The sequence below is a fragment of the Mastacembelus armatus genome, chromosome 19 (assembly GCF_900324485.2).
Source record: "Mastacembelus armatus chromosome 19, fMasArm1.2, whole genome shotgun sequence".
Classification (NCBI taxonomy): domain Eukaryota; kingdom Metazoa; phylum Chordata; class Actinopteri; order Synbranchiformes; family Mastacembelidae; genus Mastacembelus; species Mastacembelus armatus.
Window position 1 is genome coordinate 16,398,514 of NC_046651.1, and position 16,851 is coordinate 16,415,364.

Genomic DNA, 16,851 nt, shown 5'->3' on the forward strand with positions numbered 1-16,851 from the left:
AACTGTTCTTCTTCTGATCCATTACAGACAATAAAACTATGACTGACTGAGTACGAGTCCCTTCTTCACCTGACAGTGAGAAGCAGCTTGTCCAACACTGCAGCAGGGGAATAAGGCTCACAAGGAGGTTTCATAGCTTTAGGTTACAAAAACACATTACATTTCTCAACACCCTGCCACAGTGCAATCACACTAGTCATTTCTGAGCACCCTGGAGCACACCCATCCTCCCCCCTCCCCCCCTGTGTGCGAGCCCAGCCCTGTCTCTGCTCCAGTGACACCACTGCACTGCCATCAGCATCTGACGCAGCAGCAGCACCAGCAGCAGACACACAAGAACAGTGTCTCATATCCGCACTGCAGCGCTCCGCCTCTCAGTGCCACACCGAAAAACCCTCTCAACAAACACTCCACACACACTTAAATAAATGTGAATTGTTTGTCTCAAGAATAACTACAGAGTATTTTTGCATTTGACCAGAACAAACATAAAGCTGTGTTGTCAGTGTTTTATAGTTGTAATGTCCGCCCATTGTTAGTATTCCTACCCGTCTCCCCCCATAGGGTGTCAAAGTTATTGATCTGCGCCCTCTCCACCTCCTCTTCATCTTTCTCTGGCAGGTCCAGCAGGTAGGACACGATCTGATGGCGCAAAGATTCAAGATTAATGTCCACATTTACCTTTACGAATCTAATATAAAATACACAATACAAATAAATGTCATAAAACAACATCATTTGCTATTGCAAATTACTTTCCTCTTCAAAATATTGTAATCTGACTGACTATAGCAGCAACTAAACTGAACACCAGACCATATTACATTTCCTGGACAGTTTGTCTCCTAACTTCATTTCTCTTGCACCATGCTTTATGTTTCCTTGCCTCCTTTAATATTTCTCTTATTCATAATCAAAAAAAGTGTTTTGGAAAATAAACATGAAGCAACATATATAATAAACATAAAACATAAAATACAACAGTGGAATGTATGTCATGCTTCTCTGCAATAAGCTGAACATTTTATAACATCCACACTGTTTAAAGTAGAGGAGGAGATGAAGACCAGTCTGTGGTTGTGCATCACTTTTGGTTTGCTTTCCTTCAGCTTACACATTAATTATCATCATAGTTAACATCTGTCACTGTTTTAGTTCTGTCTTACTCTAAGTGCATCTGTTCCCTCTTTGACCATATGAACAGGACTCTAGGATAATATCTTGCAACTGTTCTGGTATTAAAAATGGCACATGACATATTGCATTGTGCGCTCCAATGACAAATTATTTCTCAGTGTGAATTGGGTGCAGGAAACTACTGAATGATATAGCATGAAGTCACAGCATTTTATATTATTACTGCATCCTCAAACTCCTGAAAATCCACCTCAACAAAATTAGAAATTTGAAACAGAGGGACTCCATGAAACAACTTTTCCAATGAGGAGTACTTAGAGGAGATCATCTCAATCCCTTAATCGTTAAGCCCTTAATCAAGTTCCTAATTTGGGCTGAAGAATTTCTAACATCACACCCGAGGATGATAATCAGAACGATAACACCACTTTCACCCGCCCGTCTGCTCGTCCCTGCTGTACCTCTGTGTACCCCATGCTGGCCGCAGCGATGAGGGCCTGCTGGACCGCGTGGCTCTTTGTGAACGCTGCCTGTTGTTGGGTCTGTGGTGACTGTTGCTGTGTCCCCATTCCCCAGTCACATTGGATGAGGAACTTCACCACTTCCATGTGGCCCCTTAGGGCTGCGTGAACCAGAGCACACTGGCCGTTCTTATCCAGATGGTCCACCTGTTAATGGGATGTGGATCTGATTAGTATCACAAACAGCAGGTAAGGTTATAATTGATCTCCTATAGTCAAGACATCTGCCTTATCTCTATGTCAGTAGTCTTGATCACACACCAAGAAAAGAAAGTCTCTTCACACACTCCTCTTTCCATACCTTTGCTCTCCTGCGACACAGTGCAGTTACGATGGCCATGTGTCCCCCAGCAGCGGCGTAGCCCAGTGGCGTGAGGCCACTTTCAGATGGGGCGTCGACAGAGGCGCCAAACTCGAGCAGCAGAGCCACCATGTCCATGTAGCCCAAATGGGAGTGGACACAGAGGATAGGGGCGTTGTTCAGCACCTCCGTACGGTAGTTCACGTTGGCACCGCCCAGCATCAGTAGCCGACTCACCTAGACTCCGACACAAAATAAACAAATAAAATATGAATACATAAAAGTCAATACAGCGATGCTCTTGGTTGCTGAAGCTATCTAAGAGAGTGACATCCATTTTCCATTTTCACATTTAAAGAGGCAGCCTTGATTTCATACCCAGAACATGTAGAACTATTCTGTGTGCATGACTCCTGTCTGCTGTGTTAGAGCCTGTACCTTGATGTTTGGAGTGTAGAGGTTTCGGAGTGAAGAAAGTGCTGCTGAGAGGCCCTCTGTGCTGTAGGATACCCACAGGCCTTGCAAGATTGATGAGGAAACCCCAACTTTCTTGCTGAGACCCTTGAACAGAGAGATACAGTGTAAATATTCATTACTTTGGAGCCAGACCACAGCTGTGTGGGGGCGTAGATGTGTGTGCGGACACAAATACTGGTATACCTTGAAGATATGTGCTTTGAGGATGTGATGGCCCAGCTCAATAGTCTGCTGTCTGTTCAGCTTGTTCTCCTGCCGAGAGAACCAGAAGGCCAGTAGGGTGTGCCCGCTCCTGCAGAGACGACAGACAAAATCTTCCAATACTTGAGGCTGAGTCATCAACTCATTACATTTAGTTATCATCTGCACAGTTGGTGGAACTGGTCTTAATTATAATAAAGCAAATAAAATGTTCCAGCTGAAAATATAACACCTCCTCAGCCAGATAAACATGGTGTACCTGCGAAAACCGAGCTCTATTTATACATACACAACTGAAGTATACAGTACATTACCAACTGTCTGTGGAATTACTTAATGTCACATTTTTTAAATAAACAGTGAACAGTAAATTTGATGGGCATTAAGTAGAAAGTAATTTAACTCAATTTCATTGAACATATTAATTCAATAATACAGTGGTTTATTGTATTATATATTTTTGTATTACATTCAGTATCATGAGATATATTGAGATATATCACACCCCAATGTTCTTTTCCCAGGGAGAATAATTTGACCTCTTGAAGCCAAACACTCCAGAACTGCTATTGTCCCAAGACCTTTAATTAAAAGTGTCAGGGCAAACGATTTCTACACGATCACATTCAGAATCACAGAGAAAGAGCAGCTCATCTTATTCAATCCACCATTTCTCTTGCACGTCCTCACCTCGGATCACAGAGGAACTTTGTCTTTTCTCCTTCTTCTCTCCAGATCAACCACTCCCTGAAGGAAGGGTGAACAAACATCCTGGTACCGTCTCTCCTCTTCACCAGGAAGACTGACAGGTTGTCCACACGCTGCTGGAAATCCTCCCAGTCCAATGTGCCCTGGCACAGACAGTGTCTCCGTGTTATTTTGGACACTAACTATTGTTTTCCTAAAGCTGATACATTGTTCAGGCTGGGACATGCAGATATATACCAGGTTTGTTTGCATGGAATCAAAGTTAAAACAGTTAAAACAAAAACAAGCAAATCAAGTCAATGTTGCTCATTCCACTGAAAAAAGAGCTTGAGGTATTAAAAGGTCTCAAGGTCTTAAGTCTTGTACAGTAACACTACCTGCAGTGAGCCAGCGTTGATGGCCTGATATATCTGCTCATCGGTCAGCGGATGGAGCGAGGCCACGGCCACATTGAGCAGAGGAAGTGCCCGCTCAAACGACGACTGTGTGGGGAAGCGCATGTTGCACTGCAGCAGGTACACCTCTGCCAGGTTGACTGGAACCACCTGAGGAAGAAGAGAAAAGAATCTACACTGTTATGCCGATTGCCTCTGGATCAGCTTTACACAATATGAATAATGCATTGTTTTTGTATAGCACATCAGCTATTCCTCATATTCCTTCTACTGAAAGGAGTCTGTGAATTTATCAGTTCATATTTTTATGGAGTCTGGAAGCAGTTCTGAATACATATAATTAAATGAAACCAAAGTTGTGAGATAAAACATTTCATTATGAAATGCACACCAGAATTTGATTCTGTCAAAAACAAGATGTTATAAAATTACTTTTACACAAAACATGTCAAAGTGCAGGTATTTAGCTGACAGCAGGCGTTTTACAGTGACGCTGTATGGAATAAGATCACACCTTATAGCTGGAGCTTTTGAGAACAAGGTAGCCCTTCTCGATGAGGTCAAAGGTGAGTTTGAGGTACAGGTAGGACCCCTGGCTCAGGGCCTTAAGGTGGGCACTGAGCTTGCCAAAGGTGGTGTTGTCCATCTTGCCGTTGAGTGAGATGTTGTTTTGGATCTCCGGGCTGCTGTGGATGCGGTGCAGGATGTAGCCCTGCAGGTCCTGGTCTATGCCATCATTCTCCTCCAGGCTGTCCAGAGAGATGTGGTGGAAGGGCAACGCGTTGGTGATCTCCTGAAGTCAGACACATTTCACTCAGGAGCTTGTTTAAGCGCAGAGACAACAGCCTATGTACTAAGATTTGACTTCGATTATGACGTAGCAGAAGAGTGACTGCAAACTGCCATTTACTGCCATCACTAGAACCAAACTGACTACAATCTTCTACCTGTAACGTGGTTCTGACTGTGACCACCAGTTTGAGCCAGGGAGGGAACTTGTTGATGGTTTTGGTGAGAAAGGACACAATGGTGTCTCCATAGTCTGGCTTGTGGAACTCTGCCTCATTCAGACCATCAATGAGGATGATGAGGTCTTCCTCAGAGTTGATCTTCCTCTCTGAAAAAGAGAGGAAGCATAAAAACAGACAGAATTTAACATGTTGATATATACAATATGGACTGTAATGAAAAAGGATCTCTGTCTTTAATGATCATCCTTGACATCAGATTAACAAAAAAGAGCACATAGCACATTTGCTAAATTGATAGCTTGGACGTGTAGATTTTTTTAATTGTCAAAACTGGACCATTTATTTGATAAGAAGCTTGGGACATCTCATCTAATTTCTCTATTGAAATCTTAGAACAATATTATCTGTGAAGCTCAAGTTTTGTTTAGTAAGTTAAGAGGTTTGAGAAAAAAGAGATTATGAGATTATGAACTCTGATCCTGATTAAACTGAATACATTGTGCACAAGAAGCAACTAATGTCATGCATCAAGGAATTGGATGGTGAGGTCTTAAGAAGCATCTGTTGTAAACTGTCAATGGTTCGATATTAAACTGCTGTTATTTAGTATATGCAGTTGCTGTGGAAGAGATAAATACTGTTTTTTCATGCTTTAACTTTTAATCTCTGCAGAAGCCACATTTTTGTAGAAAAGTCAGTTTATAAAATAAAGTCTCTGCATACCTGTTGTTTAAAGGTACTGAGTGTATGAAAAGTAAAAATACTCATTCCGCAAGTGACTGATATAATACATTATTAATACTTAAGCATCAAAAGAGAGCTACTTTTAATAACTACATTATTTATAGTCAGGTAGTTTCATCTAGTGGTTTCAGGTCAGAAGATAAGTCTGAGGGGTCGTCAGATGATTAATGGGAGAGGAAGAAGAATTAAATAAAATTCTCATACATTAATTTGGATTCATTTCTCTAACCTTGGATATTTCTACTGTGTTTGGCCTCAAACAATTATATAAATGAAACCATCTGAGACGTTCAGTGGGAAATGTCTCTTTGGTAGAACATTTTACAACCCAGACATCTGAAACATGACAAGGAACCCTGACCAGACACTTTTTAGAACAATGAGAACCTTTACATAGTGCAGTTTATAATCTTTTACAGTAGTTATGTAAAACCTCTGATGAGGGACTAGCAATTACAGCCTTAAGATAAATGTAGTGAATTTAATTACTCTGACATGATGTACAGTATACAGTAACCTTAGCTCGAATTGTACTTAAGCACAGAGGTTACAGTGGTATGAAGTTATAGTCCACCACTGCTGAAACCCCTGGGAGTTAACATTTTCGACTGCAGGCTTATCACCTTTGTAAAGTGCATCCAGGGGCTCCAGGACTCCCCTCCTGAAAGAGGCCAGAGGGTCTTGGACGCAGGAGCGCAGGCTCAGGATGCTCTGCAGGTGCGGCTCCCTCAGCAGCTGCTCCCTGTAGGCCACGAGGTGCGGGGAGCGGCACAGCAGAGCTGCCACGTTGTGCACAAACTCAGGCACCAAGCAGGTGTAGGCATTATCTGCCTGGCAGTAGTGGTACGCCACCACCTGGGGGCGACAGAGAGTCAGGAGAAGATTGCTCAAGGTTATTGAAGAAATTTGCCCATGAACATTTCCATTACTTTCTGGTGACCCTAACCTAGACCAATATTTGGGACTGAAAAACTGAGCGAAGATAAATGTCACAGACTCTGCGCATCAGATGAAGGACTTTTAGAAACAACACATTTTTTAGGGCTCTGTCAGTACAAAGCCTGTTCCTCCAGTATCAACTACAGCTACAACTCTTTTGGGATTGAACAAACTTCACGGTGGATGATTTCAGCATAATGAAACATAATAATTCTTGTTTCGCTGTATGGTTTTAGTTATTAATGATTCATGACTTCCGGCTGCCGAGAGTTAGCTCATGCATGCTCAAGTGTTAGATGACAACGGCAGGAAGGTGTCAAGTGTTAAACTGTCACATTTCACAGCTATGTACTTGAAACATGGTCAAATGAATAATTAAATGAGTAAATGAAATAAAAGTTATCTTAGCATGGACATGGAGTGACATTAGAAAATAGAAGAGGGCAAGTGAATTTTCTGAGAGATTAGCCAACCAAATAAGAAGCAGCAGGTGTGACCAAACGCTGCTGGGGACTGAGAGATCACAGAGTTTGAATTTTCAGAGGCAGTGGCAGTGATCAGAGGGCAGTGACAAAAAGGGAATGAAAAAAAGACTAATCAAAATGGAATGCTAATTTCTGGTCACAATGGAATAAAGGGCTTTAAAACAAAAGGGGTGAAAAAGGGAGTGAGCTCAATTATTAATGCACAGAGTTAACAAGATCTAATAGCCTGGCTGGGAAATGGCTTTCTGCAGGTATAAATATTTCATAAGGCTCCCTGGCAAAGTTGTTTTTTCTTTTTTAAACACATCTGCATAATGCATCAGGCTGGGACTGGGGATGCAGATGGCTAAGCGGCAGGGGAGGGGGACCGAGGCGCAACAGCAGGAAGAAGAGCAGGGAAAAAAAAAAAAAAGCCCATTTCACACGTCATATAGCTTTACACTGCATGCAGACAAAAAGAAAGTAAATACTCAAATACTAATTAAAAAACGAACACTAGAAAAGCTTCAAAAATCCTTTAATGTGTGAAAAAGGTAAAACCAAAATCCCAACTTATCTCCACCTGTTTTGAAGTCAACCCCCTCAGGAGCTGATGCTGTGTGAGCTGATGATACCTTAGTGGTGGTAAGAAAGTTTGACTTTACTTCAAAAGCTGAAACGGTATCATTCCTGACAGAACCTGAGCTGCGCCTGTGCTTGTGTTTTGGAAAACTATCCTACCAGCCGCGCTGTCCCTAAGTGAAAAATTAAGACATAAAAAGGGCCATTTAAAATGATCCTGGAACTTCTCAATTACACACTGACTGAGGGCTGAATATTTTACACTGAAATACAAATTCAATGGAATTTACTGTCACATAACTGATCATTTTAGGGACAACACAATGTTTCCTGTTAGTAATCATGTATGCAGTGCTAGTGACACTTCAGTAGTATGTAAAAAAGAGTCTTGGCATAATATTTGGCAGTTGAATGTAGTGTTTTGTTTTTTTTCTCATTCACACATCTGTGAAAGCAAAAGTGGGAAATGGAGGTGTGGCAAGGTAGAAGTGTTTCTAAGTGGCTTGGGCTTGTGCACTTATCTTCTTGTAAAATGTTGCAATCAAATGAGAGCTGGAAATTTCACATTAAAATCCCTACAAGCACACTTATTTTTGGAGTAAATGTATGAAAAAAAGATTATTTGCATTTGTCAAAGAAGACAATCAGAGGCCTGGAGATAAAAGCACCAATCACCTGTAACAGACTGTACGCAGAGACAAACGTGCCACTTACACTCTTTCTGAAGTCTCTAAATCAGGCACTAAAATCTAAATACATTTGTGATTATATGTGTGTATACAGGGTTACAGGTATAGCTGGTACCTGAGACGCCAGTCTCCTCATGGCTTCTTCCTGACGTCGCCTCATCTCCGGGGTCCCGGGACAGCTGCCTCCTCCCAGGGTGCCATGCGTGGGCTGAGGCTGGGTGAGAGGGAGCCCTTCTCCATCTGGACACAAAGCAACATAACACACTCATTGGGAGCTAGGCCAAAGACTGTCCAACATTTTGAAAAGACTACTGAACTCAAAGAGTTTGCCATTTTGTCTAGTCAATAGAAAGAAGAAAATAAACTTGGGGAGCATCTGTAAAAATGAGTGGGTGCCTACGTTTGGGTGAGGCCTGAGGGCTGTCTGAGGCAATCTGTCTCATGCGGGTGCCGTGGCAGCTGAGTGCCACCAGGCGAGAGATGATCGCGGTCTTGCCGAAGCCGATGTTGCCTACAACCACGACGCCTCGGTTGGTGCTGGCGTTGGGGCTGTTGAGGTGGGCATCGATCTCCTGGAAGAGCCACTCTCGGCCCGTGAAGACAGAGTCCATGGTAATGCTGGGGACCTCAAACAGCAAAGGTTTGAGGGCGATGTCTTGAGGCCGATAGGGTGCAAAGCGCACTGCCACGTCAGGGAAACAGAGCACAGATTACTAGTTTTACAGGTACAAGCCACATTTATTGATTGTTTTGCCATTAAAATTTCACCATTTCTCCCCCTAAAATAAGGTGAGGTACTGTGTGTGAAAATTATACCCTGCTAAACTTCAGACAAACATACAAACATACTGTATATGAATAAGGTAAATATGTGTGCAACTATGATTAGTATGCGTGCAACCTTATATATCATTGTTTAACAAGTAGTTTTTTGATTTTAAGCTAGAAAATACCTAAGAAAGCATTAACAATGATAATCATCTTCTTTTGTATTAAACTTGGACATCACTGGGGAAAAAATCCCACTGGAAAGGAGCATCCTGAAAAACATATTGAAGATCCTGGCATAAATTGTTAAATTTGATTGGTTTTGGAAAGTGAAATGTGCTCGCTATGATCTCACTGTAAGCCAATGAAGTGGGAATAATAAAGTTTATGCAATGCTGGAAGCATAAAAACTTAATGAAGTGTGGCTACTTTTACAGTCCAAGCTTCTGTTGTTTTTCAAATTATTTTCTTTAAATGCCTCTACTTTGATTACTAGCTCATATTTTAGAACAAAACAATCGGGTAGGACATTTGCAAAAAGTCAAAGGAGTGACAGCTTTAACAGCCACTGCCAACTGTTAGCTTTCCTCACTAGGGGGAGTCATTAAACTAAAGTCCTCCAGAGGCTGGGCATCTTTTCAGCAAAACATATGGACCATTAAAGACTAATGAGGGTAAAATGAATCTGGTATAAACTTCTGAAGATGTGTGATAAATTCAGTGTAAAATTTAGAGTGTGTTGCTCCTGGGTGTCATCTCCTGAGTCTTGTCTTTGAAACTGAGCTGAGCTTGGAGAATAAAAACATGTTCTTTCCTAACTGTGTGTCATTTCCTTAAATGCTATATTAGCATCTTGTAATTACGCTTGAATTGGAATCTACGAGAGAATATGTGAATAATACAACTCTGCTGGCAATGTGTGCACCACTTGACTAAAGCGCTTTGACTTGTAAAACAGTGGCCAGCAAGCAGGGCAAGTGTGAGCAGAACGTGCAGCCTGATGTGACAGATTAAAATTAAAGTAACTTACGTGACTGGGATTGCCAGGCATGGGTGTTATTAGCAGAAGCTGAGACAAAAAGCAAGCAAAAGACAGAGAGAGAGAGAGAGAGACAGAGAGAGTGAAAAGAGTAATGAGAGAGGGAAGAAAGAAAAGGCAGTGAGGGCAGGAATGGATACTGGCAGCAGTGTGCAATGTGTCAAAGCACAGGGCAAGGTGTAGCTCAATAAAAAAAAAAAAAAATAAAAAAAAACAGGAGGCAGCAATAGCATCAGCACATCATGATGTCCAAAAGATGGGGAACCACCAGACCGGGGTCGATTACTAATTGAAATCCTTTGAATTACATTGAGTGTATTCCTCAGCATGTCTGGAGGGGAGGCTGGGCAACGTTTTCACTTTTGGGAGAATCTAATTGGTTCCATTGCGCCAGGCAAGATCAATCAATCCCCATAAAAGTAATTGAATCCAGTTCTAGCAGTAATTCGACCATGGGATGGAAGACTTCAACCTCAGCTCCACTTTCCATTGTGTGTATATTACATGCTGCTAAAGTGAGCCCCATCTTAACATAAAGTAATCAGTCTCAGCCACAGACACATCCCACATTTGGAGTTATTAGAAAAACGAACCTTAAACAAACTGTAAAATGGATTTTCACCTCAGTCTTTGCCTTCGTTTTTTTTTTTTTTTTTTTTTTTACTGAGGTTTAATCAGATCAGGTTCTTACAGTCTGCAGTGAGAAATAGCTGCTGGTCAGATGGTAGCCAGTGCAGTAGTTCATTTCACACTCTGCAGCATACAAGCAATAGGTACAGTGTGAGTCAGAGCTGTAGGAAATATGTATCATGTAGGATAAGACGGTGAGAGAGGGCAGAATTTTCACGTGTCAGCAGAAATGTATTTACTATACACAGGTATAGTACTCCAAAGTATACCAGGGACAGGAAGGGAGGGGGAGCTGCATTAGAGCTGTATGTCTTCGGTAAGTGACTCCACTGTGCTGTTTAAGTGCATGACTAAATAATATAATGAGCTGATACTGCCCTTAATGTATTCTTTTAGCACACAGCACTAGCACACAAAACGCTGTTGCTAGCATGACTCTGTCCAGGAACGCTAATTATATTCTCAGAAAGAAAAGGAATGTGATGATTATCCTGAAAATACTATTATATAATCAGCAAAAAGTACAGACACATGTACCTGTATGAAGGTGAAAAGCAGCCTGCATTTCACTGCACTGAGCTCTGTGTCGGCTGCAGCCCGATGCAATAAAAGCCCTTTCATCTATTGTCCCTGGATAGATTATTTTAGTGTTACCTCAACAAACACACACATAAATACACAAAATCAGAGAGAGACTCTGATACGTCCGTCTCTAATTCACAAACTGATGTAATATTCGGCCGGCTGGGTGTCATGTTGTGAAAGAATCCACCTGATGCAACACTGGTGATGGAAAATGAAAAAACTGCCCAATGCATTTACAATTTGGTAAGACACTGAAGTCGGAGACTAAATTCCCACAGCTGCTCTGTCTGACGTGGCGCTAATCCGGTTATCTTTAGGATGACTGGATGTCAAACGTGCCCGTAAAGCTCCTTCCGTCCTCGTGAATTACTAAACACTCCTCCACACTCTTTGGGCACCAACCTCCAAACACAAACAGGCACGATTACACCACTTTGTGCACGTTACGCCATACAGTCACTCCTGCTCCACTGTGTCAGGTATTCTAGGAAAACAAGGCAGCCATGTTGTGAATGGGGGCTGAGGGAGTTGTTTCTAGGACGATGAACACAAATGTGTGCATGAGGGATGGTTGGATGGCAGTTACTCATAATCCTGCCCATAACACTCCCCCTAAGGCGCTGTTGAGCAAGGTATCACTACACACTCCCACCCCTCCTCTACCACCAACCCTCCATGGCCAGACGGAGCGAGAGTCTCAGACATTTTAATTATTCACCAGGTGAGGATGACTCATGGTGGCTGAACAGCCTTGAGAAGGAGGAAGAACGGGAGGAGGAGGATGAGAAGCAGAGGAGGAGAGGAGAAGAGGATGGGACATGGGGAAGGGGGAGGAGGACAAGAGTTGGCACAGAGGTGGAGGAAAAGAGGAAATAACGGGTGGAGGCGGAGGAGGTGGTGAAGTGGTTTATATGCTCAGTCTGCTTGTAGTGATGGGTCTGGGGATTGTGGGGAAGGGTTATCTCAGGTCAAAAGAATTCTTATGGTTGATGTGGGAGTTTATCCAAGGACTGTTTTCTTCTAATGTCCGTTTTTTTTTTAAACATATAGTTAAAATTCCAGTCATTTCTCCAAACTGTGAATGTAGAGCTACAGCTGGCATATACAACACCAACAGGATCTTACATAATATCTGCTTTTAAAAATCTAATCTTATGTAATTTGCCCAGTAGGCAACATAATAAACCTGAATGTGCCTTTCTTTGCTGGCATTTTACGTTCTGGTAGAAAACAACATGACAATATGATTTATGGGATGCAAAGCTCTCAACAGGACCCCAACACACAACTACATGGTACATCTCAAAGTTGAGACTGTTGTGCATGAAGGTGTATTTGTCAGATTAAGATTAATGGAAACAGATTAAGGCCCTGGTACCAAACTGAGTGAGGGGCCTGGTAGATAAAGACTTGATAATCATCTGAAACTCAGTCAGCTGTTTTGTTGCAGACCTTAAATCTGGACTATTGTGTCATTCCTAACAGAAATGGGGGCATCCTTTAGTCTGTGTGTGCTGTAAAAAGTTCACTATAAACAAGTGCTGTAATTCTAATAAACATGGACCTGGAACATTTATCAATATCTCCCTCAATGATCAGGCCACATTTTTACTGTTAACAAATCCAATGAAAATATCAAAACCAACACAATAATAATTTAGGCCATTGTTTATTGTCAGCTCCAAACTCACTGCTGCAGTTCAATTTGTGTATAGCTCCAAATCACAACAACACTAGTAAGGTCAAGACCTTGCAGAGAAAACCCAACAAATCCCCCCTGAGCAGTTTGTACTGTTGACGTGCACTAGACCAGACATAAAGATATTTGAGCTGTTGGAGGTTTTAGCAAATGTTACTGGAACAGAAGGAAACTGCACATTTGTTGGGGACTATTTTCAGCTGCGTATTAACACACTTTTGGGTTGCTCATGAGTTCTTTCAGCAGAAGGGCAGTGTATGTGGAACTGACTCAAAATCAACTACGAGGTCCAGGTTCAACAACGACAGAGGACTATGGCACAGAAAAATAAACTGTAACGGGTGTGGAAACAGAAACTATATGCTGGAACGATCAATTCATTTTCGGTCTTGGCATTTTTATGAGATTTGTTGACATTAAGATATATACTGCATATTTCCATCTTTTAAACCTTAAATTAATTACAGTGCTCACCTGAATTTCTAAGACTTATTATTTATGTTTCACTCCTGTCCAGGAATATATATGGGAATGATAAAACCCTCTGGAGTTTTTATCAGCCAAAATTTGCAACCATAAGCTAACAGCAGGTTATTGAGCAGAGTAGAAAGACAGTGAGTGAGAGGGAGGTGACAAAGACAGGCAAAGTAAAGATAAATGAGGGAGAAAATGTGCACTGTACAGTTATGCGAGAGAGTTTGTGGTGAATAGATAAGGTGGGTGGTAAATCTTAGAGGTAGGCAGGCTGGAGCACAAGAAGGTCCATTACAGTCTGACTCACTCTCCTCAGAAGAGCAGCACAGCTCGGCCCCCCACGGCCGGGATTAAAAGAAGGTTCTACAAAACCAACCAGGGAGCTGCATCTGTCAGCTGGTTACCACCTGACCAGCAAATAACCACCCTTCTTCTCTAGTTCATCTGTAAGTCTGCATCCAGCAGTCTCTTATGCACAACAACTCTGTGGTACAAAATATGTACAGAGCGACTAATAAAATGCAGTAACAGCAGGTAATGTCATTCCTGATAATCTGAACTGATCACGACCGACACCACCTGACTGGTAATTGTTTAAGAATGTTTTGGTGCTGGTTAAAGACAAAATATATCAAACACTTCTGCAAACATGCAACCAGTTATTATGTCTATTGATCTCCCATTAGAAATCTGTCCTCAAATCATCTGCTGGGAAAAGTCGCTTGCCTCCACGTCCTGTCTCCCTCCATCTCATTCTCTGTCTCACCCAGGGAAACTGCAGGAGCGGCACTAGGAGGCTCTGACACTGATCCGAGGAGGCAGAAAGCATGCTAGGACGCAGTCAGCTGATTTGTAAACACACTTGGCTGCCCTTAGAGCAGGATGGTTGAAACAAGTGGCTCTGGCAGCAACAGTGAAGCTTTGAATGGAACTAACTTTTGCCTCCCCTCTTCTCTGTCTTTTTCCCTTTGCCTGTGTCCATCTCTATCTCTCTCTCCATCTCCCTCTGTCTTTCTAACACACTCTGCATTTGTCTGCAGAAAAGGGCCCTCAGGCAGGGGAATCACATTGCAGCTCAGCTGAGCGCACTGAGCTAAGTGGGGTCTTAACAGGTGTTTAAAACACACAGGGATGCATATTTGTGTTCGTTCAGATGGCAGAGGTTTGCCATTACGGTGCTCATTACTGGCTAAGTGACAGAGGAAGAAGGGCGAGGGGACACATAATGTTGTGACATAAGGCCATTTGGCCATTTGGTGAGAAGGCTGAGGAGATTTGCTCAATCGCAGAGGCGCTTGCTGTGTGCTAGACTTGAACAGTGTGCAATGAAGCACACGCTGACTGAATGTTAAGCACTTAGACAAATTTTAGCTTAGTGGTGGCACAACCTGACAAAACACCCCGTGCATTCCTTTAGTCTCTCTCACTTACGTTTTCACACACACAAGGACAAAACAGACAACAGCTGACAACCTCCAGTGTCCACCACTTGTCATGTCAGTTGAACAGCCTTCCTGGTCTGAGATGGGAGCACAGCTTGAGATGGGAGCACAGCTAAACATGCACATATTTGCATCTGAAACACACTGCATTCTGCAAATCAACCATCTCTGACATTCATTTGAATTTCAAAAATAGCTCAGCTTCAGCTTTGCCTTGTGTTGCTCAGCTGCTTTGAGTTGTGTTGTTTTTGGATGAAAAACAGAACAGTGACCTACTGTTTGGTTCTGCATTTTATCTGGATTGTATCAACTGGATCACAGCCCAAAACTGAAACAAGGCAGCATGCTTAGTATTAAAGTGATAGCCAATGACTTATGGTTTGCAGTGATTATCACCTGTATATGTCTGCATAGAATTCCTCAATCAGGTGATCTGATGAAGTCATTATTTCACTGGGCAAACATATTGCATTTATGCTTCCATCACAGAGACACTGTGTAACATAACCCAGTGAAGACAGCACTTGGTGCACTTCACAGACTGATCCGGCACAGCTTTCAGTGCACATAAGGGGGCAGGATGTGTGGGTTGGTGCTCTCTTTATCTCTGCCTTGTTCCTCACCTCTCAGGTCCTGCCCGGAGCGACCCGGCCCGCAGGTGGTGCTCTGTCTGGGCATGCGCAGCGAGGTGCGTAATGGAGTGTGTCTCTGCTCATCCAGGTATGCCAAGTCCTCCAGGTGAGCCGAACTGGTAGCTGTGGTTGTGTGCAACAGACAGGAGGAGAGGGAAGGAGCAGGATATTTCAGAGAAAGAGGAGAAAAAGGATTCTGTTGTCAGCAAGTGGATGCAAACTGAGAGACATACAGTAAACAAGCCCATAATACACATAAACAAAAGAGGGTGGCAGTGGTTCATGCCAGTGTCCTGAGGCATCTGTCAGGCTCATATTTGTTAACTCCTACAAGAAAAAGTGAGCCCACCCTACATGGTTCTATCCTGAAACTCCCTCTTCTCAGTGTCTGTCACGCAGCGTGGAGGCAGATGCCATCCAGCCCCTCTCAGGATTAATTAGCTCAGCAGACAAATGTCTTATTCATGGAGTGAGCGCAGTCTGACGCTGGCTGCTGATTGTTCACACCAGACTGTGTGTTCAAGGCCAACACTTGGAACCGCCGGTGTGAGTAGGCAACAGACTTGATTCTCCGTGACACCTGAACCCTGCAGTTCAGTTAGAGGTGAAGAGAATGAACGACAAGACAATTAAGTCTACAAAGGACTAAGGGACTTAACCATCCTGATGTTGGGGGTGCACTGACAGTCGAAGGGCAAACCAAATTACCACTTCAAGAGGAAAATACTCACTAACAGAGGCAGAGGTCATTTGAGTTGTCTCTTATAAAATTACCCAGCAAGTACTTTGAAAGTAAAGCAGACTATTAAAGACACCAAATTAAGAAACAACATCACTTAAGACAACGATTTCAGTTGCTTAAGTAATTTCTGGGATCTGAAAACACAGACACATTGCTACAACAGAAAAGATTTAGAACAAGTTTAAAACAAAGAGCTGTTGCGTTTATTTAGGGGTAAAATTAAAAAAAAAGACTACTCATGGATGTGATAATTACACCTTATATCGAAAGTACCTGGAGGCTAGTCTGTAAACTAATGGATGTTTACAACATACTAGGTAATAATTTTAACATTTGCAGTTTCTTCTCTTTAAATGTGGTTAACCTGGGTGTTTAAAATCAGTCTGATCGTCTGACAGCTTTTGTTTCTTGCCCCTTCTCACTAATTTTTTAGCAATCTTGTGTTTTCATAGCTAAAAGAACTGATGCCCAAAGCTGCAAAAATGAAATCCAAGTAAAGATCCCAGATATCCAGAAGCAAAGCATTCATTTATTGCACTGAGCAGAATCAGAGCTTGGAATCCATTTTCTCTGTCACTTTACCTGAACTATTCTAAAGTCGAATTCAAAGGGACGGGGAAGGCATCACTGGAAATGCGCGATTCTTCTCAGTGACATTCTCTTTTTCTTTCTCAGTTAATCCAAAAAAAAACACAAAAAAAACCACACACA

At 42.4% G+C, this 16,851-nt stretch overlaps 1 protein-coding gene across 8 annotated transcripts in view; it reads right to left on the reverse strand.

Annotated features, from left to right (window-relative positions):
• Positions 1-16,851, reverse strand: part of tanc2b (tetratricopeptide repeat, ankyrin repeat and coiled-coil containing 2b) — a 115,655-nt gene that overhangs the window by 10,094 nt on the left and 88,710 nt on the right. For 7 of the 8 annotated variants that reach the window (XM_026314705.1, XM_026314703.1, XM_026314704.1 and 4 more), the window contains 13 exons: positions 15,390-15,521; positions 8,530-8,811; positions 8,245-8,369; positions 6,079-6,310; positions 4,688-4,857; positions 4,255-4,533; positions 3,723-3,890; positions 3,328-3,488; positions 2,620-2,728; positions 2,398-2,520; positions 1,960-2,196; positions 1,599-1,805; positions 549-642 (listed from right to left, as the gene is read on the reverse strand). In XM_026314705.1, coding sequence (XP_026170490.1) covers positions 549-642; positions 1,599-1,805; positions 1,960-2,196; positions 2,398-2,520; positions 2,620-2,728; positions 3,328-3,488; positions 3,723-3,890; positions 4,255-4,533; positions 4,688-4,857; positions 6,079-6,310; positions 8,245-8,369; positions 8,530-8,811; positions 15,390-15,521 — 2,319 coding nt within the window. Of the gene's footprint in view, positions 1-548; positions 643-1,598; positions 1,806-1,959; positions 2,197-2,397; positions 2,521-2,619; positions 2,729-3,327; positions 3,489-3,722; positions 3,891-4,254; positions 4,534-4,687; positions 4,858-6,078; positions 6,311-8,244; positions 8,370-8,529; positions 8,812-15,162; positions 15,281-15,389; positions 15,522-16,851 lie in introns of those variants that run through there. The other variant, XM_026314710.1, reaches the window with a different exon arrangement.